General features: G+C 38.4%; 1 protein-coding gene across 1 annotated transcript in view; it reads right to left on the bottom strand.

Annotated features, from left to right (window-relative positions):
- LOC139687065 (cytosolic carboxypeptidase 6) overlaps positions 1–27590 on the bottom strand; it is a 1035710-nt gene that overhangs the window by 670278 nt on the left and 337842 nt on the right. The window contains exon 2 of the mRNA XM_071584170.1: positions 8008–8127. Within this exon, the coding sequence (XP_071440271.1) occupies positions 8008–8127 (120 nt within the window). The remainder of the gene's footprint in view (positions 1–8007; positions 8128–27590) is intronic.

The following is a 27590-nucleotide window of genomic DNA, read 5'->3' as shown; positions in this document are numbered from 1 at the left end:
CGAATTCACCTGATTTGGCTCCCTGTGACTTCTTTCTGTTCAATCGAGTTAAAAAACCATTACGGGGAACGCGTTTTAGCAGCCGAGAGGAAGTAATGGAAAAATCGCAGGAAGCACTGATGGACATACCGAAAACCGAATATAAAAAATGTTTCGAGGATTGGATCAAGCGCTGGCATAAGTGTGTTGCAGTCGATGGGGATTACTTTGAAGGGGACAATATAGATTTAGATGAATAAACTTGTATTTTTAAATTTCTGAATAAGTTCCGGGAAATTTTTGATCAAGGTAGTATCTTCATTATAACTCTTGCCACCCCTCCCATACTAAGCGGTCCCTCCCTTACACCCTCTCTATCCGCGGTCACCGTATTTGCAACCATCCCGAATCCCTTAACAAATACCTCAACAACCTTCACCACTCCCTCCTCCAACGAGGATACCCTGACTCTCTCCTCCATAAAAAAATACTCAAACATTCCTACACCCCCAAACCTGCTTCAACCACAGGCTCCTACCCTCTCTCAATCTGTGCTAATTACTTCCCAGGCATTCAGTCCCTCAAATTCATCCTCAAAGACCTATTACCCATCCTCAAAAATCACAACACTTCCTCCAACATTCTTCCCAAATGCCCCTTTGTCACCTTCAAACCTAGGCCCGCCCACCTAGCAGATTTCCTCAAATCCACCAAGCCGCTTTCAAAATCCCCTCACATCCCCAGAGCCATACCCACTCCTTGTCATCGAGGAAGATTCATTTGGCTCTGAATGGACTATCAGCATCCGGGCCTCAATGTCGTTCACTGATGGGAATGGCCTAAAATTGTTACTTTGTGGAAGTGATGCATATTCGAAAGTTGAATACTTTGTTTTCCGCATTAGTCTTGGGGTGCATGGCCTTTGTTTCGACTTGGAGGGTCTTGATCACGGCTTTGTCAGTTGAAACCTGGTTCTCAGATGTTGCAATATTTGCGGTGAGCAGATTATTTTCTTTTCCGATTTCGTGTCAATTCCACCTCCTCCCTCTCTCTCCTTCCCTATCTCCACTCCCCTCTAGCCTCCCTTCCTCTCCCTTTCCTCTCCCCAACCATTCCTATCACCTCTCCACCGCCTCCCGTTCTCCCCTTCCCCTGGCCCCCTTCCCTTTCTCTCGCACCCCTCACCCCTACCATTCCAGCAGTCATTACTTCTACATCTTCCGATGAAGAAGGAGCAGAATTCCGTCGAAATGATGAAGAAATAACGTGTGAGTGATCTTTTTATGTTTCTATATTGTTTGTTGCTTACTGTATTACTGTGTTTATGGTTATGGTATAATATTTTATGGTATGTAGATATATATATATATATATATATATATATATATATATATATATATATATATATATATAGATATATATATATATATATATATATATATATATATATATATATATATATATATATATATATATAGATATATATATATATATATATATATATATATATATATAATATATATATATATAAAGGAAGAATTTAAGAAAAAGAATTAAAATTTAAGAAAAGACTGTTAAAAACTTTGATATGGAGCGTAGCTATGTACGGCGCGGAAACGTGGTCATTGAAGCAGGAGGATAGACGTACACTGGAGGCTTTTGAAATGTGGGCGTGGAGAAGAATGGAGAAGGTGAAATGGACAGAGGAGAAAACAAATGAGGAAGTACTTGGTATGGTGGGCGAAGAGAGGGGTTTGTTGGGAGCAATCCTATGGAGGCAGGAAAAGTGGATGAAGGGGGTGTTGACCGCCAGTGGGATGTTTAAGACTGTGATAGAGGGGAGAATGTTAGGCAAACGAGGAAAGGGAAGGCACAGGATAGGGATGTTGGACGGGATGAAGGGAAGAAGAAGGTTCTCAGAGATGAAGAAGGGTCTGATGTAGAGTAGGAATCTGGCTGTTGTGTTTTGCTAGGAGTCAAAAATATTTATTTAGGAGCTGGGTCCATCCAAAACCCTACCTTAACCGGATTACCTGATAATAAATAATATATAAAGGATGTACATAGAAGAGGTGGGGAAGGCGGAATCGAGCAAATCGCATGGGTAAAAATATTTCTTTGACCGGGACTTGTACACCGGATCTTTCGACTTGCCGGCGGCCCTCAATTCAGAAAAATAAAGCAAATAGCAGTGGTTAGAGCATCGGCCTGGCAAGTCATAAGATCTATTTCTGCTTGAATGAATGCATATATTCATGATTTATTTTTAGACTGATAAGCTATAGCATAAAATAATTCTTATAAAGATTTGTCTTTCAATAATTAATCAATGTAGCTTTTCAAGAAACCATAAATTATTTCTACTTTGTCCCTAATGAAAAAAATGATAATAATTCCGTTGAATTGGCATAAATTTAAATAAAAATTAGCCGAAAATAAAAATGTTTCTTTCAAAATGGTAACAAGAAAGGCTGTAAAGGAAATCAACTCATAATATCTACAAAAAATTAACACTGGTTGAAAGACAAACAAATAAGTCCGAGTTGTATTACAAAAAGGGCAAAACATCGTAATTTCAACTAGATTGTAAAGGAAAGGTGCAAAAATAACAGATTGATTGTGCTTATATATAAATAATCTCACATGGTATCACTTCCTACATTCATTCAAACCCGATAATTATGTTTTATCACAAAATTATAACCAATACATATGGCTAGACAAATGATAACGGCACAGCGTATAAACTGAGTTGTTCCTAAGTACCTATGCAGTCGCTCCAAGAAATTGAAAAAAAATGCGCCGAAACGATCCAAAACTATCAAAAATAATTAAATTCATATGCTTTGAGAATTAAATTTTTTGGTAAAACTTTTATCGAAACGGTCTAATATCGAAAAAAATAGTTCCATTCTGACCATGCAGCATTGATTTTCTGAACAGCTCCATTTCCTACTCAGTATCCAACGCCGTATACCTCTTGCTCACAAAAAAGTCTGCCTATCTCTAATAAATCAAAACTTTCACACCAATTTTCACATAAAAACAAACATTCAACAAAAAATTCATGCATTAGCAGCGGTCAGGAGTTTACAACAACTTTTTCCGCTGGGCAATTTCCACCCGTGGTATTCGAATTTGCGAGAATCATGATGACAGCACCACTAGTTTCTTTCAAGTTTTTGCTTTTCTATCATAAACCTTGGATACTCAGACCTTCCTGAGCAAAAAATATCTTTATCAATTCATACATATCCAAACCTTCCCAAAAAACGTTAGCCACTCACCCTACAGCACCAACTCTTCCCTAGTCACTCGGTCTCGCAAAACTATTCCGAAACAACTTTTTCCAAACTTATCTTCCTAAAAGATTCCCCAATTTCATTACTACCGCCAACAAAACAAGCTCCAAATATATCCGTCCGTTACCAATCACGAACATAGCTCCTGCCTAAAATTCTTCAAGCTGATTGGAACCTTCATAACCACCCGTCTCTCATTCTCTCAAGCCCACCGATACACGAAAATGTACACTGACTCTGTGGAATAGAGCTGAATGTATCCTGTCTAATCATTTCCACTCCTACCTCCGCATACTCTCGACCGTATCTTCCAGCTATTCCTCCCCTGCCACACATCGTTTTTGTCGCTCACAGGTTATTAATGTAAATGTAGTAGATGTAGATTCCACATTTCACTTTTTTCATTACGATTCACCATTAAATTTCCCTCAGTCCCCAATCACGCCGACAAGCGATAGTTTTATTTTGACGAATGCATCAATTCTGCAAATCAATGCCGCCGCAGTGATGCCCCTGCGTATGCCGCCTTCAATTGATGCCATGATGTCTTCGTGCATTGTGGGTCCAAGGAGCATCTTCCCATTCGGCACTCAGTGGTTCTCTTCAGGGGGAGAAACCCCTCCTCCCCCACCGCCAGGGCCTCTTTCGGCCTACTTCGATCCTTTCACAAGTCCACCGAAATGGAAACATTGTCTCCTGTTAATATGTTATAATAAGGAATTCTATCCTCTAAACATATCTAACTGGCATAAAACATTGAAAGTTGTCGTTACAATGAAGTTGATCACTAAACACATTGAATGACAGGAAATATCTAACAAGTCCCACTTGTTTATAAATTTAGGTGGTCTCTGCCAACTTTTTCGCAAGGGTAGCCACAACAAGAATTTCATCAAAGGAATACATACTCTGTTGGTTTATGTATACACGCCTAACGTTTTTCGTTTTATTTTCCCTTATCTATTTTTGCGCTTACTGTGCTCAATATTTATAAGAAATAATATTCTTTAAAAATGCCGGTATATCATTCCTATTCCTCACGCAAAATTTTTATATGGCCCATTTTATTCATTGAAAAACCATCCAAAATAATATCCCGTCTCGTTCCCATTTACTATTTTCAGGAGCACACCGCGAGAAATTCTTCCTCTGTTGTACAACAAAAATGATATTAAGCAATGATATTTACCTGGACCTTACTTGCCTGGTGCGCTAACAAAAATAACGCTGCCCCAAACATATTTCTCTTCTAGCGATCACATCCACGTATTATTTTCAATTTTTTTCTTCGGAAAGCATCTCTGTCCATCTGTACATCTCTGGCCCACGGATTCATTTATCGTAATAAAACACAAATTGATAAATGGACTCTCGAGAAATAAAAGTGCGATTTGGTTCTAATTTAGGCACTTACAGCTTTCCATAAATCATAATGATGCTTCGTTATTTCGGATATTTGCTTTTCAGCTGACGCTCTCCCCCATAGGCCAAACTTGTGTGTCCGTGGCGGAGAAATATAACCATCATTTCCGCTGGTAAATCTTTATTCGATCATGTAAACTACACAATGTTTTACCTCATCTCTTGAAGTTTCTTTTAGCAAAAATAAGCAGTTTTATTCAATTGGAGACATTTTCCTTATAATGCATATTATTAATAGTTATGCTCGGAAACTGAACGGCTTATTTATTGCATTTTATTTGATAATAATAATGAATAAAAGTTGACATTATATGTCAGTGTGTAAGACACTGAGCTACCGAGCGCATGGTCCAAGTTCGGTTCCGGTAGACACTCATGGACATCTTCAGATTCACGTACCAACCGCCCATCGCCCTGAGTGAATGTCACATGCCGAGGAGAGATACAAGTATGTCACCTCTACCCTCACCGATTAAACCAACACTCCGGTTGGGATCCCTAGATGATGGATAGAAATATTATTTTTCAATGACAATGAGACACATTATGAATAAGATATTTCATTTCAGGAGCAGTATGCCCATTCCAGATTGTTTGAGGGACAGATATTTAGGGTTATGGCTGATTTCTGGAAGTTAGCAGACATAAAATTAATTCTAATTTTTAGTGCTCATCTGAAAAGTACAAATTTTCAAATTCCATAATGCAAAGTAAATCATAGAAAACTTTCCTTTTAAAGAGACAAGAGTTGCAGAGTTTTATAGATAGATCTATTCCGCATGTTTAAGCATCATATCGATTTTACTTTGTTTTGAAATTCAAGTTAAACGAATTCTCTAAATTTCCAATGTAATGAATTTAATTTACCCTAAAATACGATATAAAAGTTGAGTGTAATAAGCCATTCTATGTTGGACCGGGATATCAAGATAATTTGCACAAAATATAGTTCGTTCGGGGCGTATGAGATTAAGGGTAATGAGGGACTGGGGAGGGGATGGGAGCGAGGTGTCGTGTGTTGAGTGTAGGTTGGTGGAGTAAGAGGGAGGGAGTCTTCTTGTAGGGAGGCATCCCAATGCTGGAGGAGCAAATGGTAGGCTGTGGTTGGTCATGATGGGAGATTTTTGCAACTGGCTCAATTTCCCGGATTCCTTCTGGAAGGTAAGGTTGCGGAAGAATTAGCTAGAATAAGAGTTATATTAAAGATACCTGATAGATTGGAAGGTCATATTGATGAGACGGACGGATATTTATATGTTTTCTGCTTATCGTGTTTGTCATGAGTGAGAGGGAAAACTTATTTTAGGATAAAGTTTCAAGGCGCTATGCCTTGGAAAGGAGTAGAGGAGATGGAAAGGAATCCAGGAGAGTTTTTCATCGGTTTTGTCGTGCTGGAGGATGATATATTTTCGCCCGGAAAGTTATTTGAGTATTCATCATTTAGAAAAAAAATAGGAGCAAACTATGAAAAAATAATGCCGCTCTAGTTTCGATAATCGATAATTGATTAAATTCGACGGAAGTGCGTGGAGAAAAATGTACGGTTTTAGTCAATGGAATACTGCTAGTGGAGGCAGTTTTCGTTGAAAAATAAGTTTTATGTGGGCATATACATAGTGTAATTAATTCTAAAGAGAAATATTGACGTGGAGGAATAAAATTTTTCTCAACTATGAAGGAGGCCGTGACGGAGAAATTTGGCGTACTTAAAGAGGGCAGAGGGGATATTTCGTCGATGATAAACGCTAATGCTTTGTCTTTAAAAGTTGACATGCTCTCTCTATTTCAGATCTCATTATCTTTGTCGTTATATCTCTCTTAGTTCGGCGAATTTTAAATTGCCACGGAAATATTTAAGAATAATAGTGAGAACTTTGTATCTCATGCTACGCCTATAATCATGAAATTTTTCTTAGTTGCATAACACCATGTCATCATTGTGAATAGAAATGTGCGTATGCTGCAATTAAATTATCAGGGAACAATATCGGAAAAGAAAATACTTAGTTCTCCCACTTATATATTTTATGATGCAGGACCTAAATGTCGACTTCCGAAGTCATCATGAGATGATGTACAGAGGACACACAGCTTTCTTTAGTAGAGAGAGAAGAGGAGGGGGGGAGGTGGAGCGGGAGGAGGGGGAAGAGGAGGGAAACTGGTGTGCGTGTGAGTGTGTATGGGGGAGGGGGAGAGGGCGGTTGGGTATGGCGTCGGGGGGGGGAGGAGCAGGGGGAGGTCCAGGAGGGGGGAGCGGGAGGAATACTACATCAGGTCAAATTAACCAATATACCCTCATAATGACTGCTCTTGCCAAACGTTCCGAGGCATCCAATCCTAAACCTTTCTTCTCCAAATGTGAAATCTCAGGAACAAAGCCACTTGTGTGGTTATTGTCCATTGGGTGCTTGGAAAAATGAGAAGAAGGAGTTCCGGTTTTGACGCAGGCGTAATGTTCTTCCACACGTTCACGGAATTTCCTTCCGGTGTGTCCAATGTAAAGAGCAGACAGAGCACTCACAACGCAATTTATACACTCCACTCTTGTCCATGATGGGGATTTTGACCTTGCTATTACACAAAGGGATCCTTAGGTTGCCTATATTATTTATATATCGACTTAATTGGGCGAAGTTGAGACTAATAGTCTCTTATTCCACCTAACCCTACATTACAGACATTATATTGAAGACAATCACATACAACCAAGCCCTAGATGGAGGGAAATCCACCTAGGCGGGAATCGAACCCGCGACCTTTAAGTTGGTAGGCGAGGACGTTACCCCGCCGCCACCGAGGCCGGCAAATTATGGAGGGCTGGTTTTATTCTGTTCTCTGGAAAGGTTCTGGTCACTTTACGAGATACACTCCCGAGAAAGAGAATTATTTTCCGTTTCAACGTGTCTCTCTCGGGGATGACGTTGAAAATGGATGTGTCCGCCATCCTTCCTCATTTTTTCTGATGCAATTTATCAACTAATTGGGAGCATAAACTATTATTTTCAGCTCTCATTTTTATTATTTGGAGTAATTATTTTTGGGTATTTGGTGGGGACTAGGGTATACTAGTGAAATGGTGGACAATTGAGTTGAGTGCCGCTAATTTTTGGATTAGTATCTAGGAGCTTACGCCAATTGAGCAAATACAAAGATTGAGGTGATTGAGTATGCATTAAGATTAATTTAGCAATCCTTTTCAGTCCTTAATAGGACGTAATGTAAGTTCGCATCTATAGACCTTCAATTATAAATTCCTTCTCATCGCGTATTTAATAGTACTTATAAATTTTGCATAGCACTTTACCTGTCTCAAAGGATGCATCAAAGCAGAGGTGACCCCTCTTCGCTTTTCCACTATGGCCTGGTGGGCGCATTACCACTCTCGTAACATTCCCTTGGCCACCTTCGTTCTCGCTGTCACTATCTGCAAAGAAGTAGAGAGATCTATGAGGTCCACCATGACCTTCTGCAAAATTATCTTCGCAATGAAAGCCATAGAATCTTTCGTGGAAATTTCTCTTCAGAATGATATACTAATAACACCGGGGTATTTGTTTCTTTTGATGTTTAACAAAATCCTTTACCTAGCCAACCATTACTATTTTTATATTAAAATAATTATCATTTCAATTAAGAAATAAAATATTATATGTCTATTTAAGATATCCATTTTAATGTTCTTATTGGAATTAATTAATATAATAAATATGGCTTTAAAAAGTAGGAAAAGTTCGAGCTACGAGTTAGTAGAGTTCGAGTTTTCGAGCTACTTATTGCTGAAATTAAACTTTTAGGCTTATTATTAGCGTAGTTATAACATTAATTAATTGCATAAACCACTGTATTCGTCCTTCAAATGCCACTGCAGTCAGAAAATTTATTCTTTAAAACTCAACATATACCTGGGCTGTCCAGAAAGTAACCTCCGTTATGGTATAAAAAATACACTGGCATAGATTCAGAAAAGTTATCATTTTCATCTAAAAACTACATGTACCTACTGTTTCCATGCATATTCGCCGGACAGATTTAAACATTCGTCATATCTCTTAACTAGTTTTCTACTTCCTTCAGCATAAAATTGTGCCGTCTGAAATCGCAGCCAACCGATGTCGGCATCTTGAAGTTCCTCGTCGAGACAGGCACAAAACATGTACTAGCCCAACTTTTCAGTCGCGTGTCCATGTAACAGAGTCGCAGGAATCTGTGGGCAACTTTCTAAATATTCCAGATATCGCAAAACACCGGTTTTCACGAACTTCTCGTCAAATTTCTGGAGAAGTTAATTGTTCACCCAAGACGGGCGGCAAATTCCGTCATCATCATGGACATTTGTGTTCACTCGGAAACGAGCGACAACACTGACGCACTCGACTCGTGTCACTCATCCATTTGGTCCAAAACGGAGAGCGAATTCCCGTGGGATGATCGTCGGCAGCTTCGAAGTTGATCGCCAGTGCAAACCTTATCACCAAACGGATTTTTAATTTGGTGGGATTTCCAATTGTATTGTTCATTTTGACTCGCTACTGTAAACAAACGACAAGCGGCACGGCCTTCCACCGAACACTGCAAATCGAGGAGTACTGCCCCGGTGTGTGCGTGCGGGCGTGCGTTTGTGCGTGCGTGTGTGAGTGCGTGTGTGTGTGTGCGTGCGTCAATACAGCAAACATTCCGCTCCCGCCATTTCCCCTCTCGCTACCCGCAAACGGAGGTTGCTTTCTGAACAACTCTCGTGATCAAATTATAAAAATTGGATTTCCCGATAACACTTATAACATTAAAACATTCAATAGCTTCTGGAAATTTACCTACTCAACAGTTCTAAAATGTCAATAAAAATATTCACAAAAACGTTTGTAAAACAATACTATTTAAATAATGCGAAGAAAAAATAACTTATGTAATAACTTACAGAAATATTACATAAAAAGCAAGTGGCAAGTTTGTGGCTATGTGAACGCGAATAATCTTTCGTACGAGTGACGTTTCTTCGGTGCAACGAAGCAAGTGTTCCATTGCCGTTTTTTACGATTCTCAAGGAAGCTCTTATGAAATTACCATGTAAAATAGAATCAAAGTTTGATGAATTTAACGATCTTTTCCATTGCAGACTGAAGGCATTATTGTTATTACTAAGCAGTTAAATTATGCTGTGCTCATTTTCGAAAAATAGGATGACAAGAAAATAAATGACGGCATCTGAAAAGCCATCACAGGGACACAATGTCATGGGAACCCACTAATTATGGATTATTTAGACAAAACATACATGAAAATATTCTTGGGGAAATAGAAAATTTTACCCGAAGGTATGGAATATTATATATTTTCCTGGAATGACACTAGGTAAATGAAATATTCAAAGAGAAAGAAACCTACTAATTTCCTCACTCATTAGGTAAATGAGGAGTGGGTCGACTAAGGGAAATAAGTAATTAGAAGTGAAACTACACTTACATCAGGGCTAACAAACATTGAATTCCGTTAAAATTACTTAATGTGTCTCCAAATATGTCTTTGACAAATGGCAACGTGCAATATGAGCTGAGTGTAATTCCTACCTTGGCAATTACTGTGCACAAAGGAAGAATGCTCGTATTGGTAAAATGACAATGAATCGGGCACTGCGACGCCGATACTAAATACCTTCTCCGGTACCACTTTTCATAGAGTTGTGATCTTTCCTCTCTTAGACTAGGAGTAATTCAAATCACAGCTCAAATTAAGAGAAACTTTGACGCAAATGACTGTGGCAATAACGGTATGGATAAATGTTCACCATTATTATATTATTTTATTGAGTATTGATTGCAGGTATCGTAATACAGGTAAGTTAGTAAAAGGTCACAAAATGAGGGGAATCAATTTATTCTCACTTTTTTGAGATGACTGGGATGACACTCTTACCGAGTGCCATCAAAACTATAATTAACAACTGCGATAAGAAACTTTTTCCATCCATTTTGTCCACATTGCTGGGAAACTTTCTCGCTCAGAATCAAGTCTTGAATATAATATTGATTTCCGGATATTGGTTCCCAATTCTATATCCTATACTGCTAAAGGTGACTTCGATCATCGGATCCTCACTAGCGGGGTAGTATGTCCTCTTCTGGGTAACCGTGGGAAATGTGCCGGCATCGTTCGATCTCAACGATATGAGGGAGGAGACACAAAACCCCGCCCGCCCCTTCGACCCCCACGACAACGCATTTATGGCTCACGCGACACTGCAGTCCTTTGGCTATCACATCTGGCTTCTCACGCCCCCTGCTGAGAGTACAATGACAAACAGTCTCCATTCCCATTGGACTCTGGACCCAATGGGGTGTTTTGCTTAGAGAATACCACGACTCAGAGAGGGGTTGCGTCATTATCATGCTACGAAATGGTAATTATCAAGCCCCCTGTTTAGCCCATAACTTAATTTCAAAGTCAACCCAATACGTTACCAAGCAAATTATGACATTGCTGCGTGAGCACTTTAAGAATTCGGAAACATTTTTCCCAAGGATATGAAAAAATTGCAACAGGAATAATGCATTACCAAATAAATGTCAGAAGTAATGACAAACCTCAAGTCAGTACTGAAAATTTGATCATAATGTTTTGACAAATCTTAATATTTATGTAAAAATATTAAATGCATTTGAACCTGAATTTTTATTAAAATAGATTTCTTTTTTTAAAATGCTAATGCACAAAAAATATTTAAAAAATTTTATTGATTTGGGATTTTCAATGTTAGCGTATAGTCACCATCATTAATATTGGGAGATCTCAAAGTTATTTTACAATATTGTTTAGTCTCTGATAATGACATTAGAATGATAAAAACCAATGATGCCGATAAAGCTTCCAAAATTGTCTGTAAAGCACCTGCAGGGTATTTTATGTTGCTCGTTTACTTTTCTGTTAAAATGAGTATCAATTGTGATTTGGCCTATGAGAAGGATGCAATTCCACATACCTGCATCCATCTGACTTCATTACTTTTTTAAATGTAATCCCGGAGTAGTAATTACTCTCAATGAACGAATGGCCATGGCCCATCGACACAAAATGAAGCGAAATAATAATGCTTTGTAATGGTCAGTTTTGGAGAGGGCATCGCGTGGGCATTGATGCACAGTGATGGTATCATTAATTGCCCCGCGTGGGTCCACTTACAACATTTATTAAATACTTACAACATTTTTTTCAGCCATTAAATATTCCTTCATCCCATTGGACATGCCTGATCGTGGGGTCATCGCAGTAGCAACTTCGAGCGGTCACTAGTAGTATCCAGAGAAACACTCCGCGCTTAATTTCTCTTCCTGAAAAAATTGCGGCAATGGAATCGTCCTCAGTCATCTCCCTCCGCCGCCCCCGGCATCCTCACGTCACGCCACGCATTCAGTTCTTTAATGACGCGACACAAAGCAACGTCACGAACTACTCGAGCTGGAGTTTGAATATTCCCGAGTTCCCAACCTCGGCGCACTCGTGCCGTTTTGCCTCCGGGCCCTCCCTCTTCGCGGGTCCTCCATTAGTGGAGCCGTTAATATTAACCGAGGTCGGAATGGTCGGCTTTTCTGACGCCGGAGCGCAAAAAGCGACGAGCGCCGTGTCCCACTCAAGTGTGGCGGCACTCAAACGAATCCCACAATCTCCCTCTCCCCTCATCCACGTTTCCCTTCGAATGACGTTGTTACCGAGTTTCCGCCGAGCTCGCCGCGGCATTTGATTGCGGAAGCCTTCTCCGTCCCTCACCCCTTCCGCCTCTTTTTTTTCTCTCCCCTCCCCTTCTCTGTGACGCCCTTATTTGCGCACTGCTAAATTACTTGCGGGCGGCGGGCAAAACTGGGCTTTCGGTGTGACCGCCCACGCCATCCCATTCACCGCGGGCATTCGCTCATTCGCGCAGACAGCCGACCGCCTTAGAAGATACGCTCGGGACGGGATGGCCAAGGAAACCTAACGACTCTGAACATTCAGGATTATTTATCTGAATATAGTCGGCATTTTTGACAGTATAATTTAGCAGTTCGTTTGAATTGACGTTCACTACGTTCAGGGGTTGGTGCTGGAGAATTTTCAAACTTCTGATGTCTGAGCAACGGTTTTCGGCCCAAGCTTTCGACCCTTTGGCGCTTAGGGTAGGCTAACTTCTTACTAGAGGAAGAATTTCAATTCTGCCGTCATGTACTCCTCTGTACTCTTCCCCCTTATTTCAACCCTAATGAAACTAAATTACCCTAATTTACGTGTGTTCAGTAGTTATGTATCCTAGGATTGGTTTCTTGCACCCATCCAAGTATAAATGAATATCCATGACTAACCCAACGCTAAGTATTTCCTTTTAATTTTGGTATACAATTCAAACTTTATTTTCTTTTAAATCCTGGTAGGGGTCCCTAAGCAAAGGACTCAGAAGTTCATTATTTGGCGAAATATACAGCGTATGTACTTTTACCTTTCATCTACATCTACATCTGCTTAACACCCAGCAAGCCGCCGCAAGGGTGCACGCCTGGGGGTCTTAAGACACCACCCGTAATTAAGAAAAAAAAGAACCGCATGCAAAAGCCATAATTTTATACCATCCGCAAACAAAACATGGCATACACTCATGAAAGAACACATACACCCCACACATATGGAAACACTCAAACCACCCACTAACATGCATCTACACTTCATATCCTTGCAATGCCTAAATTTTTCCCCGACTTATAAATTCAATGTTTTCAATATTTCCTAAGGGGCTTCGGTTTTTTATTATCATGATTTCCGATTGTTCGAGGAAAGAATGAGTATTTGTATCTATCTCTACTGGAATCTATCTCCCTTTTTTATCTTTGTGGTCTGATCTATCTAAGTAGCGTGGGACATTATAATTCCTTAAATTATAATTCCTTCGTACTTCAAGGGGCTCCCAGTAATCCTTGTTTGTGTATTAATGAGATATCTCTTCATTTAAACACTGGCAGATTTTTGTTTATACATCCATCATTTATGTCCATTTAGTTATTCTCAGTAATTGCTTTTTTTGCTGTACTTCGTTTATACCATAATTTCTTTGCTTTTATACTCGATCAAAATTATGTAGGAAATATGCATATTTTTTTCACCCTATAATGGCTACAGATCTTTTTGGGCACAAACCGTAGTCCACGGGGTAAAAAAAAATGCTTTGTCTTTCGGTCAATACTTTTGTTATTTTTAACCAAATTGTTTTTGCTCCGATGCAATACTGCAAAAGAATGAGAGGCGTGGAAAGAGTATGAGAGACTTTCTTCATTAATTATTAAAATAGGTATTTTTTTCTTGATTAGCGACAGTATGAAATAATGAAAACCCTGACATGATAAAGAAACATCGACACCAGCACAGGAGTTATGAAGAAGAAATAAGTAAGTGGTAGCAGCATAATTCCTGATTCCACCGACTGCATTTTGCGGAGAACGGTAGTGCGCTCATTTTCCCCGAACTATGATTACTAGTGGAAGTAATTATAACTTAAAGATTCGAAGTGATTAAGCCCAACCACGGCATTTTTACATATACACAATTACACAAAATATTTAAAAATATTTTTCGCCGAAGCAACAATTAGCGAATAATGAATTAACGTATTTTGCAGTAAGACTCCGAATTGTTACATAAATACAATGTATATATGCATATAAATATCGGTCACGGTAGTCCAGAGGTAGAGGTAGACTACTGACCGGAGGGTCCCGGGTTCAATCCCCGGGCTAGTCTGGGCACTTGCAGCTCCAACCAAGCTATGGGATTATTCCGGTAACAGATCTTCCTGGGAAACCATAACCGACACAGGGAAAGGAACTGGCCCCCCTAACCTGGTGTGTGAATTTCACACGCCGTCGGGCTTAGTACTGGGTGAACTCTACCATCACCTACCAAACCGACTTTTGGGTTGATTACTGTTGATTATGGTTATATATAAATCTTTTGTGTTCCTATCACTTCAATATACGTGAAATTTTCTTTCAAGATACACACACACACACACACACACACACACACACACACACACACACACACACATATATATATATATATATATATATATATATATATATATATATATATATATATATATATATATATATATATATGTAAAATGGTATTTATTTAAAAATGTGAGTATTGACATAAAAATTAATACTCGGAAGGAAAATAAATTAGTATAAAAATAGATAGAAAAGGAACTGCAGCATCAACTCTACCGAACTCAACCGTGGAATAGTAACAACAAATTTGCCGCTCATAATCATTATTCGCAATGCTAGGCATTGAGCTGAGATGCTGCTTAGAAGCGTTTTATTATAAGCATTGTAAAAATTGATACTATGACGATGCATATAGAATGGTATCTCTGATAAATGTTTTATTCAACTACTTTTAGAGGTGAATTTCAAAACTCGTCCGGATATTTCTCACTAATTATTAATATCAGTTACTTGCTTACTGAATTACGATGAGTCTACCAGGTGTGATAGAATTATTTGAACTACAACTCGTTTTGAGGGAGTGGAGCTTTTTCGGATGGAAATTGACAGGGAGAAAACAGGCATTTGCAGTTGGGAAAGAGAGGCCATGTCCCTCTCTCCTGCTCACCCTTACCCCCGACGTAATTCCATTGAGCACCGTTCACGCGTCTCGACGCCGGCAAACGTATCAGTCCAGTCGAAATAAAAGTCCCCCCTGCCTGGGGACACGGTGTCGGGCAGCCGCGGCGCACGACAAGGGGACTTGTTGGATGACGATGAACCACTGTTGGAATACAACATGACCAAAGACGGAGATGGATGACCTTGATTGAACTAAAGGTGTACTCAATTGTTTCTGGCTCAACCTTGTGGAAATTCATGTTAATGAAATTAAAAATACAAAGTAACTTTCCACTGTTCTTTATTAGCGTACGACCTGATGATGACGCTTGAGCGTTGAAACCGGTCGTACGCTAATAAAGAACAGTGGAAAGTTACTTTGTATTTTTAATTTCACTAAAGGTGTACCAATTAACGCCAATCTTTCGCTGTTACTGTCAATCCCGCAGTATTGTTTATCGAACAAAATGGGTGCTGAAAAATGAAACTAATCGCGCTCTCTTGCAGCCTCGTGAAAGGACTTGTGGGAATATCTCCGGGATTTTGAATACTCTGGAAGTCTAAATTGTGTAGGATGAATTTTGGGGAGAGGGGCGCCAGAATCACATTATCATTATTCAATTATTTTAATAATGAGGTCCTTTTAGAAAATGAATTGATCCGTCCGTGCTTATAAATAAGTTATTTAATTGGAATAATTATGTAAATATCACTATTAACCTGAGTCTAAGCTGCAAAGTTCACCGAATGCCGCGTGGCATGATGACGGATGCCACACGAACCCATACGCCATAATTGTTTTTGAATAACTAAATAACTATAATATAGCTTTAGAGAGATGTGTATTGGTAAGAGTGAATAAATTTGAACCCACGTAATTAAAGATAAAAAATGATTGCATGCAGAGAGAAGAAGAAGATTTTAGAAGCTTTTAATTCTGTATTTAGGTTTAATATTAAATGTAAATCATTTTCTTACGATTTTACATGAACATTTTAACGAAAAACTGAAGATGCACAGCTGAAGTCAATTTGAAAAGGCACGAACAAAACGGCATCCTGGATACTGGGAAAATTTTTTCTCAAACTTCAACCTCATTTGCGTAAAAATGTTCCACTGGTGCAATCGTGCCAAAATTCCCCAGTCAAAGATTCTCATTCGAGTGAAGCTTTCGAATCTTCGTCGGAGATTTCCTCAGGGATCGATTATACTCACGAGTTCTGATTCCATTATTTGCTCGTTTGGGAGCCTTATGACCCCGGTGTTGCGGAACGCTGGCCCACGTCTCAGAGAATTCTCAGGCCGAAAGGATTCAAGAGTCCCCTCTAGAGTTCCCCAGGGCTCTAGGCTAAGTAGTTTGAACTGAGGCTCGCTCGCGATCAACGCTTATACATTTCATTCCGATTTATGACTGATTGTCGGCTCTCTGGACGAGATTGGGATGACAAAACTACTAGCACCAACCTTTTTCACTCAACCAACGTGACTCATATTTAGCTACCCAGATTACCGCAGGCTTATAAATAGCTAATAAACACCTAAGACTGTATGGAGTTTTTAATTCACACTCGGTATTAATGTAAAAAATGACATTAATCGCTAGTTAGAACTTAGAATGGTGCAGCAAGTGCAAGGCATAAGCCGAGGTTTATTTACAGTTACACTTACTTCAGACTTTAACCTAACCTGAGCTATATTCATTTGTGCGAAAAGCGTTAAAGTTAGTTGGCAAAGATATGTCAAACGCGATATGACAATGTTTATTTCCTATTTTAGAATTTGGAAATGTTTTTGAGGAGTTGAAGAACGAAATTGATCTATTCCGTAATCTGATCTCTCAGAAAGGTCTTAGTTCATTGGTACCCCAGAATATCAATCAATATTGACATACATTAATCTCCATTCAAAATAATTGGTTCTACTGGGTATAATTATTTTAATTTCATATGCGGGTGCTATGTTACTCAACTTAATCCCTTTACGCATATTATAATTCATTTTCATTTTTTTGTAAATTTGAAATTTACTGGTACTCTTGCGTTATTACTATCATATTTTCTGTTGAAAAACTAACCAAATTCTCTCCAGTGCATAGGCTGTGAAGTGGTCCCCAAATTTAGGATTTAAGATGAGCCGTCAACTATCTAAAATGAAAAACAACCCTGAGCTTCTCTTTCAGTGAATTAATTAAAATATTTCTAAATGATTTGATCACTTGAACTGTGACGATACTCCGATCAGGGTGTCCTCATTGTAGCCCGCGTGCCCGGCCTTTGCGATTGCAAATCACGTCACACTGTCCCGTTGCTCATCTCTGTTCTATTTTTCAAACAGGAAAGCTAAGCAAATGGAAGTCAATCCCTTGTTTTCCCAACATTTTCATTTGACATGAGCTCATGAATATTTCTTCATTACTGTCATGTTGAACGGAAAAAAAATTCAAGTAGCCACAATGAAAACGTTCTGTAAAATAAAATATACTTGCAGAGATAGTGAGTGATCTTCTCTCGATGGCTTCGAGAAGTAAATTATCATATGCTTCCTGCCCAGAGTCGCATTAATTTCACAATCATTTTTTTTTAACAGTGAGAATTTTACTAACATATTAAGTTCTCTCTGAGTATTCCTGCCATTAAAACATCCTAGATTATATAAACTATCTTGCCCAGAAAATTCGACGATAGGAAACGGATAACCATAAGTTTGGGAATCATAGTGGTGGAATTCTGTTTCTCAATTTTGAATTAATGAATCATTTGCATATAATATCAACTTTCCAAAACTTTTTCCATGCCAATAAATAGTGGATATCTTTATCCTCATATCCATCCCGATAATGACGAATTTCACGCACACTCCTTGAGATAAGTGAACTCATTCGTGTGGTCGGCGCTAATTCATAGCTTCTGACAAAATACATTAAAGCAGTAAACTGTTTCATGATTTGTTCAAAACCAAATTGAGCGCTGCTGAAGATAGCACCTTCGGTAGGCATTCATCTATTCATTCATTCATTCATCCTGCAACCCAGCTATTTTTGGCATATCCTGTCAAGCAATCGTTATTCCAACTTTTATTATTCTCCTTCGTAAATGAAATTACTCTCCTCCAGAGCCAGGTTCACGCTCTGTGAGATTGAATATTTATTTTCTTACTTTTGATGCGCGGAACATAATAAATTTTCCAAAACATAATCTAAACCGATGGCCCCCAAATAATATCTTGAATTAACAAGCATTCAATGACTGAGAACTGCCGGAAATGCGTGAAGCAGCTATTATTGTAGCTTGTTAGAAAATATGTTGGTCGCAGGAATTTAATTTAATTATTAAGAGTCAAAGGATTGATATTTACATGGTCGGCCCCAAAAATAAATAAAATAAATTGGGGGAAAACTTTAATGCTGTTCAAAGAAGAAATTACCACAACTCTTTAAAGCGGCACCCTGCGCATCAACACATCGCTGTCTGCCACGTTTCTGGTGCGCTTCCTGGAAGGTTTCGACGGGAATCTCGTTCAGGCACCTCACCACGGCCTCTTTAAAATAATCCAGTGGTTTAAAATGGAACTCAAAAGATTGCATTCGGGTCGCACTGAAAGGCCCGTCTCGCCAACAGTAACGACGTATTCTAAAAAATTCGAGTCACCTTCACAGTGGTTTCAGAGGTCCAAGGCAAGATTTTCACACAGGCAGTCTTCCGACATCACCTCGGGGACATCTTGGCAAACCTTCCTCATGGCTAAATCTTCTGTAACAATGCAATACACTGTGATTTTCAGAACATTCAGAACATCCTGACACTTGGGGGTCAATCAGAATTGAACATGTGTTGTGGATGTATGTCCAGGGAATTCCTCATCGTCGGCCTCGTCGTTACCCTCCCGCGACATCCTGTGCAAACAGGAAATCATCACTTCGGACATTCCTTCATCTCCATATGCATCCTTGACCGGAATCATAGTCTCCGCACCCTATTTCCCGAGTTTAACACAGTTTTATTGCTTATCATTGTTCCCATGGAAAATGGCATCCAGAATTTGTGAGGCGACACTCGAACAGGGATCCACTGAGTGCGACGGCCCGCAGACAACTGACGCGGGTCGCATTGCTTTCCCAAGACCACTCACCATTTTTTCCGCCCCACATTCGCCTCACTGCAGTCAGCTTTGCCAGATTAATTTCATTCCCTGCCTGGCTCGATGAATGAAGATGTTCGCAGCTCACACTTCTCATTCATGCTACATTTCACGAGCTTCTCCGCTTTTGAATAGAAACTCAAATGCACCTCTGAAAAATATATCCTCCATTTCAACGCAGTAAAGAAAAAATAATACGCAGTTTTCTTTAAGTCTCTATAAATTCAGTTCATGCGAATTCTCCACATCCCCAATCTGTTTAATTAAAACTTTTCAAAAACAAATAAACAATCCCTAATTTTTCGTTACTACACTAAGTGTGCACTGATGGTGCTCCCTCTCTTTCATAAATTTACAAGGCATAAAAAAATATTGTACAAATCAATTATACATCTATCTCTCTTTTTGAAATACAAATATTAACATTAACTGTATTTTTTCAACAAAATTGCTGCGGCTGACACCACCTAAAGAAAAAGTAAGAAACTATGAGATAACTAAAGAAAATAGGACCCTAAGAAGCTTTCGAAAGAATTGATCGACAGACATATTTGCCTTTTATGGTAACGATTACTGATTTCTGTGTGTACAAGAAAATATTAAGTTGTACATTTCCCAGTGTGAGCGACGATAAATTAATGAAAGCATTACATAGTTGCGGTGAATGAAAAATCCCCCTAGCCTTACGCACAAACCTCATTCTTCGCTTAGACTTTCCCTATTTTTTTGTTCTTTATCTCCACCGTCATTTAATTTGAGTTTGTGTGCATGTGTAGGCGTATTCTTAATTTATATATGTATATGCATGGATGCATGGGTGTATATGTGCTCAATTATGTATGTATTTATGAATGCGTATGCATGTATGTATGTTTATGTGTGTATGTATGTGTGTATGTATGTATATATATATATATACATATATATATATGTATATATATATATATATATATATATATATATATATATATATATATATATATATATACATATATACATATACATATATACATATATATATATATATACATACATATATACATATACATATATACATATATACATATATACATATATACATATATATATATATATATATATATATATATACATATATACATATATATATATATATATATATATACATATATACATATATATATATATATATATATATATATATATATATATATATATATATATATGAAATATGCATGTTTATGCATGTATGTGTATGTGTGTGCATACATGTATGTATGTATGTATTATTATTATTAGGTGATCTACCGGATAAGGTAGTTTTTGGATGGACATAATTACTAATTAAATAATTTGTGACCCCTAGCAAAACATAACATCCTACTCTATATCAGGTCCCTCTTCATCTCTGAGTACTTTCTTCCTCCCTTTATCCGATCCAACATCCCTATCCTGTTCCTTCCCTTTCCTCGTTTGCCTAACATTCTCCCCTTAATTACAGTCTTCAACATCCCACTGCCGGTCAATACCCCCTTCATCCACTTTTCCTGCCTCCATAGGATTTCTCCCAAAAAACCCCTCTCTTCACCCACCATACTAAGTACTTCCTCATTTGTTTTCTTCCCTGTCCATTTCGCCTTCTCCATTCTTCTCCACACCCACATTTCAAAAGCCTCCAGTCTACGTCTATCCTCCTGCTTCAATGACCACGTTTCCGCGCCGTACATAGCTACGCTCCATTTCAAAGATATCAAGGTTTTTACGAGTATTTTCTTAAAATCCTCACTCAGCGGCCCTGTCATCAACTCCCTCCTCCTTGTGAAAGCCTCTTTGCTTAGCGCAATTCTTCTCCTTACGTCCCCACTACTTTGACCGTGTAGGTCCAAAACACTTCCGAGATACGAACACTGTTCTACCTGCTCTAGTTTTCGCCCTCCTATTTCAATGTTTAGCTTAGCCTTTTTCTTTCTAGAAAATCGCATAACCCTTGTTTTATTAATATTGATTTTCATCCCATACCTGTTGCACTGAATTCCCAATTCACTAAGCAATGCTTGCAATCCCTTGGCTGACTGACAAACTAAAGCTTGGTCATCAGCGAACCTGATCTTACGAATTCCCCGCCTACTTTCATTCCTACCAGCAGTTCTTCCCGTGCCTCTTTAATCATTTCCTCTGCATACAAGTTGGACAGCAACGGTGATAATGGCCAACCTGCCTTACACCTCTTCCTAACACTGCCCATCCGGACTCCCTGTTCCCCACTCGCACCTGAGCAGTCTGAGACATGTACAGGTTGCGGATTAGCCTCCTTTCCCTCCAATCTATTCCTATTTTCTGCAATATAGTCATTAGTTTTTCCCAATTCATTCTATCAAAAATTTTTTTTAATCTACGAAACAGGAAAATACCTCCTGGTTGTGTTCTATATTCCTCTCGATTAATAATGTCATTACTGCAATGGCATCACGCGTGCCTCTCCCCTTCCTTAACCTAAACTGATCATCACCTAAGTAATCATTTGCCCTGCTCTCTATCCTTTTGCTTATGATCCTATGATCCTGGTCTGTATATATATATATATATATATATATATATATATATATATATATATATATATATATATATATATCCTTTTTTCTTTTCGATGTGCAAATCTGTGCTGAATGAATGTATATCTGTGTATCTATATCTATATGTGTATGAATGCATGTATGCATGTTTATGTGTGTATATGTATGTGTGTGTGTATGTGTATGCATGTGTATGTGTGTGTATAAAATATATATATATATATATAAATATATATATATATACATATATATATATATATATATATACATTTATATATATATTTATATATATATATATATATATTTATATATATATATATATATATTTATATATATATGTATACTTTTTTCTTTTCGATGTGCAAATCTGTGCTAAATGAATTTATGTCTGTCTATATGTATTTATGTGTACATATGAATGTAACAATAAGTTTCATACCTAATATAATATGTATACGACGATGGGTTAAATGGAAGAAGGGACCATTTGGTCTCAATTTCGCCCAATTAAAAACATCTTTCTATCTAACCAGTGCGCAAGGGCTGATCCCTAAATCAATGTGAGCGGCCAACGCGGACCAAAATGAAGCGGAAAAAGGAAAAAACACGGCTGAATGAAAAGCAAATACACAATGATAAATGTAAAGCGGTCGAAAATGAGGACAAATAGGAGGGAAAGAGGCTTGCCAAGAATAACATTCAGGGTTTCTGGCTACTTGCTCAAGAAAGCTCCGACTGAATGTAGACCTTCGTTCCTGGACTGAAAGGCACACTCCATTGATGAGCACACGCACCAGAGGCGTAATTAAAGTTTCCGGAAACTCTGTTTGACGGCCCTCTAAAACTCCACCTGGGACAGCCATAAATATAACTACGAATAAAATAAATATATAAACCTATAAAACCACCATAATAAGTGAACTATAAAATAAGACTAACCCCTTACTAGCAATAAGCAAAATTACGTCCGCAGACTCATTTTCGTCATTAATCTGAGGAAGAATTGACCATACATAAAATAGTGGCAAGCATTAATCGAATGACTGGAGTGTAAATTCTAGAAAACATAGCTGTAGAGAAATTTAATGAGCAATAATACAAGATATTATAAATGATGGTCAAGGAGCTGATGATAAAGATTTGGAAGAAGTTGGTGGACTGAATAATGCAAAGAAAGCCAGCCAGGATTGCTCTTAATAGAAAAAAAACTTCAAAGAGTGTAAGCACTGGGGTAACTTGATAGTTCTAAGCAGAAGGTGATACAATGATGAGGTAAATCTGGCAATGTGTTATTGAAAGAGGCAGATTTATATGAGTGAGCTTGAAATGAAAGTACAAGAAATGTTGGGGAAGAAACATCCATTCGCAATCTGGCAGATACGGCAGAAAAAGTGAAACTGGAATCATTTGAGTTTCAAGCCAAGTGATAAATATGCGTTAAAGAAGTAATAGACAAAGCAACCACGGGGTCAGGAAGTCGCATGAGAAAATATTTGCAATACTTATTTGCGGCATACAGGAGGAAATAAAGTTGACTAGAATATCAATGTAGATCAGTAGTTATTGCAACCCTGAAAAATGTAACGGAAACAGCAAGCGAGGACAAGAGAAGCATGTGATTGGATTCCCACGTTACTTAGGTAGTACTTAGGATAATTAAATATGGATGGCGAATAAAGAAATTGATTGCTTATGGTAAGATGAGTTAGAGTAAAGAAACGGTTAGCTGCACTCGCGATGCCGAAGCGGGAATGTGGCCCCTGAGTGAAAGATATAGAATATAAGGAGTAGTGTTTGTTTTGTGGATTTTGAAAAGGCGTTCGACACAGTGTATGGGCTATAATTGCTAGCGTCTGTTTGACTGAAGATGGGAGAAGGCTGGAGGGATGAGCGTCACATCCGCAGCCTTGGCACGTCCCAAACCACGTCGTAGCGAATGATGAATCAAGATTGGCAGCGCAAAGCGGGGAAGGGGGTAAGACAGGGATGCCCATTGACTCAAGTGCAGATTAAATTCGAAGAAAATGATAAGAGAATTTTGCGAGGGTCTAAGGGAAGAAAGAAGAGTGATTTGGAAACTTCATATCCGTTAGATTTACCAATGACCAATATATTTAAGCGAATCGTCCATTGGTTGATATTTGTTCCTTAGAAATAGGTTTGGTATGGCTATAAAACGGAAATATAAATAATGGCCCATAAATAAAGAATCAAACAAAATGCTAGCAATAAATTTATTATCTCAGGCGTAACTTTATGGAATATACACAACAGATTACGCCTCTTGGTCTGATGATGACGTCAAACGTCGAAACATAGGTCGTGTTTTACATAAAGTGTGCGTGGAATTTCAAAGTTAATCCTTCCATTTCAATAGGTTAGCAATAACTTTAGAATCGTGTGTGGCATCGGGTGGGCGAAATGTAGGCAACCTGGTCGATGGCGAAGGAGGAATAGAGTACCTTCAAGGATATTGAGATACTAAGTGTGGTAACATGATAAAAGTTACATGGTTAAAGATGAAAGACAAAGGGATAATTCTAGGCGTGTTAGAGTGGGAGGGAATGATGTTGCCAACAATTTAATTTAAGCAAGACAAGTGAATGCAGTAAAAGTTGAGCAAGAACTGAATTGTGAATGCCGTGATAAGAGCTTAAAGGTAAATTCGATCCAATAAAGGCGGGAAAATAATAGGCATTTAGGAGGAAAAATGGAACATAAAGTATGCCGATTGAAGAATAGTTTATTGTTATAGTGTCTGAGAGTAAATATCTTTGTAAATAAATTTTGGCAGCTGAAAATTTTTTTATAGAAATATTTTTAATATTTTAATATAAACTTAGCAGAGCCTAGGTATTTCATCCAACAAAACTTACATTCTACTGTTTATCACTCCGAATAAATTTAAAAATGATACCATGATAATTAAAGTTAACGACTTAGTTAGGGCATTTGAATAATGTTTGCTACACGTATTAGGAGTGATGGGTGAATACTGTCAACTGGTAAACTAAAATGGAATTCGCATATCGTTGCAACGTTTTATGAATCATGCGTATTGCCATATAAAAAATATAAAACACATTCTTTGAATCCTAAATCAGCAGGAGCATCCGGATCGATCGACGAGATAGCATGCATCTGGGATGCCGAGGACGGAGAGTGGTGTTAAGATTAGAAATAGGTCAGGGATTGTCGCTACTCTGAGGACCCCAATAGAAAATGCGATTTTTCACTCACCTTTGTTTGGCATCAGAATAGCCTTCATGTCATCGAATCACTATAGAATTGCCCTCTGATCTATTCAAATATAATTGCCTACCACTCCTGTGATCTACACTTGTGGAGTTAAGGTCTATTTTCACCGTTTCAACTCGTTCCTTGCATTAATTCTCCCGCCATTCCATTATCGTAGAGTAAATGCAGATCAAGTAGCAGCCGTCACGATGCCTTTTTTTTCCAATAGCACTTGACCTATTCAGGAGTATTTTGCGTTGTATGTGATAAAAGTATCTGTTGGAAAACTTTTTAAAATAATTTTTAAACTTTGTTTTTATATTTTGGAATGCGGTAAACACTCTAGCAATAATCATATTCCAGAATTTTTTACAGGTGTCACTTGACTGCTTTAAAACCGCCATGACATCATGTTAAAATATTAAATTTTAATTAATATTTTTCATTATATTCTCTGGAAAATTTTCTCTATTGCTTCCGCTGATTAAAAATTCGATTTAACATCAACGCCAGAGTTTCCATATCAGAATACTTGTACGTGGCAAGTGTTACCCATTTTAATTAAGTTTTTATCAATTATCCCTTTGTCCCTCAAATAACTTGGTCATTATTTTCCAGCCATTAATGGACGATATCCTTGAGTAGTACTCATACATTTTCCTAAGGGCTCACTCCGGCCTCCTGGATAAATCAAAGACAAATATCTAGAGATTTATATCTGCTCAGAAATATTTGATAATATATCAACTTTGAACTGCCAAATCGTGGGTTTCCTCATAGAAAAATAAAATAATAATGTATTCTGTGATATCCTGCTGATGAGTCAGGTGTAGTCCATCTTGGGGGCACCAAATGCAGAAAGATTAATGTTTCCGTTAACGGGGATGCTTAGTTTAGCAACATTTCTCATTTCCCTACATTTAGCTAGAGTTATTCGGCTGCGGTAATTATTATCGTATTGTACGGAGGGACGACGCAGCATCACATCATGGGATATATTATGTTTTATGACTTAACGGGTCCCACGCGGATCCATTTAGTGTACTGGCCTCAAAATTCTTACCTCCCGGGTTTGAATCCTCCTGAATCCCATGCATAATTTTGTATATTCTCAGACCCCTTGGCGCCTTTTTCGTTGAGAACGCTAGAGCTAACGCCGGCTTTTTCTCAAATCTACCCCCTTTACTCAGACACCCTACCCTTACCAAGTTAATCGCCTATTGAACAGTGACCCAAGCAGTCAATCCCCCCTGGAATAAACTGCTACCAATACATGCACCCCACTGCAAATGCTTCGCGTCAATTTTTTGGTTCACGTCCGCTGCCATAGTCTGAATTCTCGTGTGCATAGGCCGTGCGTTCCTGAGGTCAATGAGGGGAAGGGATTTGCAACGCGCCGCAGGCATGCATCGCAATCCATTCCCCTAGTTTGTCGAACGACCTGCGCACCACACCAACCGACGGCTGGGAAACCCACGCCTGCGCCTCTCCTTTGCTCAATCCATACCGCACCACAGAAAAGGGTGAAGCAGGTATTTGTTGCGTACTGGGCAACTTAAATTGGTCTCTTTCCTTAAGAAGGCTAAGTGCTCTCTCATTTATGCCATCGGCTCGTTTCTGTAGCTCTCTCGTGAGATTAGCGTTCTGTTACTTCTTTTTTGCTGTAGGGACGGCGATCTAGTATTTTCATAAAAGTTTGTTCAATTATTCCTTTAAAAAAATAATAAATTATAATAAACATGGTCAGCATGAAATATACTCGGCGTTTCTGGTCGTCGTCATATGTGACTTTGGGGCATCTAATGCGTGGGAAATTCTGTTCTTTAAACTATTCAAGTTTAATTTCAAAAAATGTCGTCTTGGTTCACCGTAATTTTGGTATTGCTTGGCAATTATCATTCGGAAATTGGGTTGGGAAAAAAGAGCAACAGTTAGGTAGGCCGTTTGTGTTTTAATAGCAAAATTTTGCCTTTCGTAAATCTTAGATTAATCTTGCACCTTAAAAATGAATTTGGGAGAGAACGATTTTACAGGTGATTTTGTAAAATTAAATATACTAATAGACATTTTTCAGAATGTTTATTTTTATTCTGGCTTTCTCGACTAACCCTGTTGATTGTAGGACTCAATTGCTTTTCCCGACGGTATTTTCCTTTTCTCGTTCCCTACCTCAGTCTCATCTGCCCTTCGCCAACCGCCGTAATCCAACCTCCCATAACTATCCATTGATTTCTGCCCAGCACAGACGCAATTACATCCTCTGATGATCCTATTACCTGCCTTTTATGATTACTTGTGGTCTGTTGAGCTAAATAATAGCCAAGTTCGTTCTTTCG

Source organism: Hetaerina americana, unplaced genomic scaffold (assembly GCF_022747635.1).
Source record: "Hetaerina americana unplaced genomic scaffold, ioHetAmer1.1.p SCAF_16, whole genome shotgun sequence".
NCBI classification, from domain to species: Eukaryota; Metazoa; Arthropoda; class Insecta; order Odonata; family Calopterygidae; genus Hetaerina; species Hetaerina americana.
Note: the sequence above shows the minus strand (reverse complement) of the source record. Positions and strands in the feature narration are given on the sequence as shown.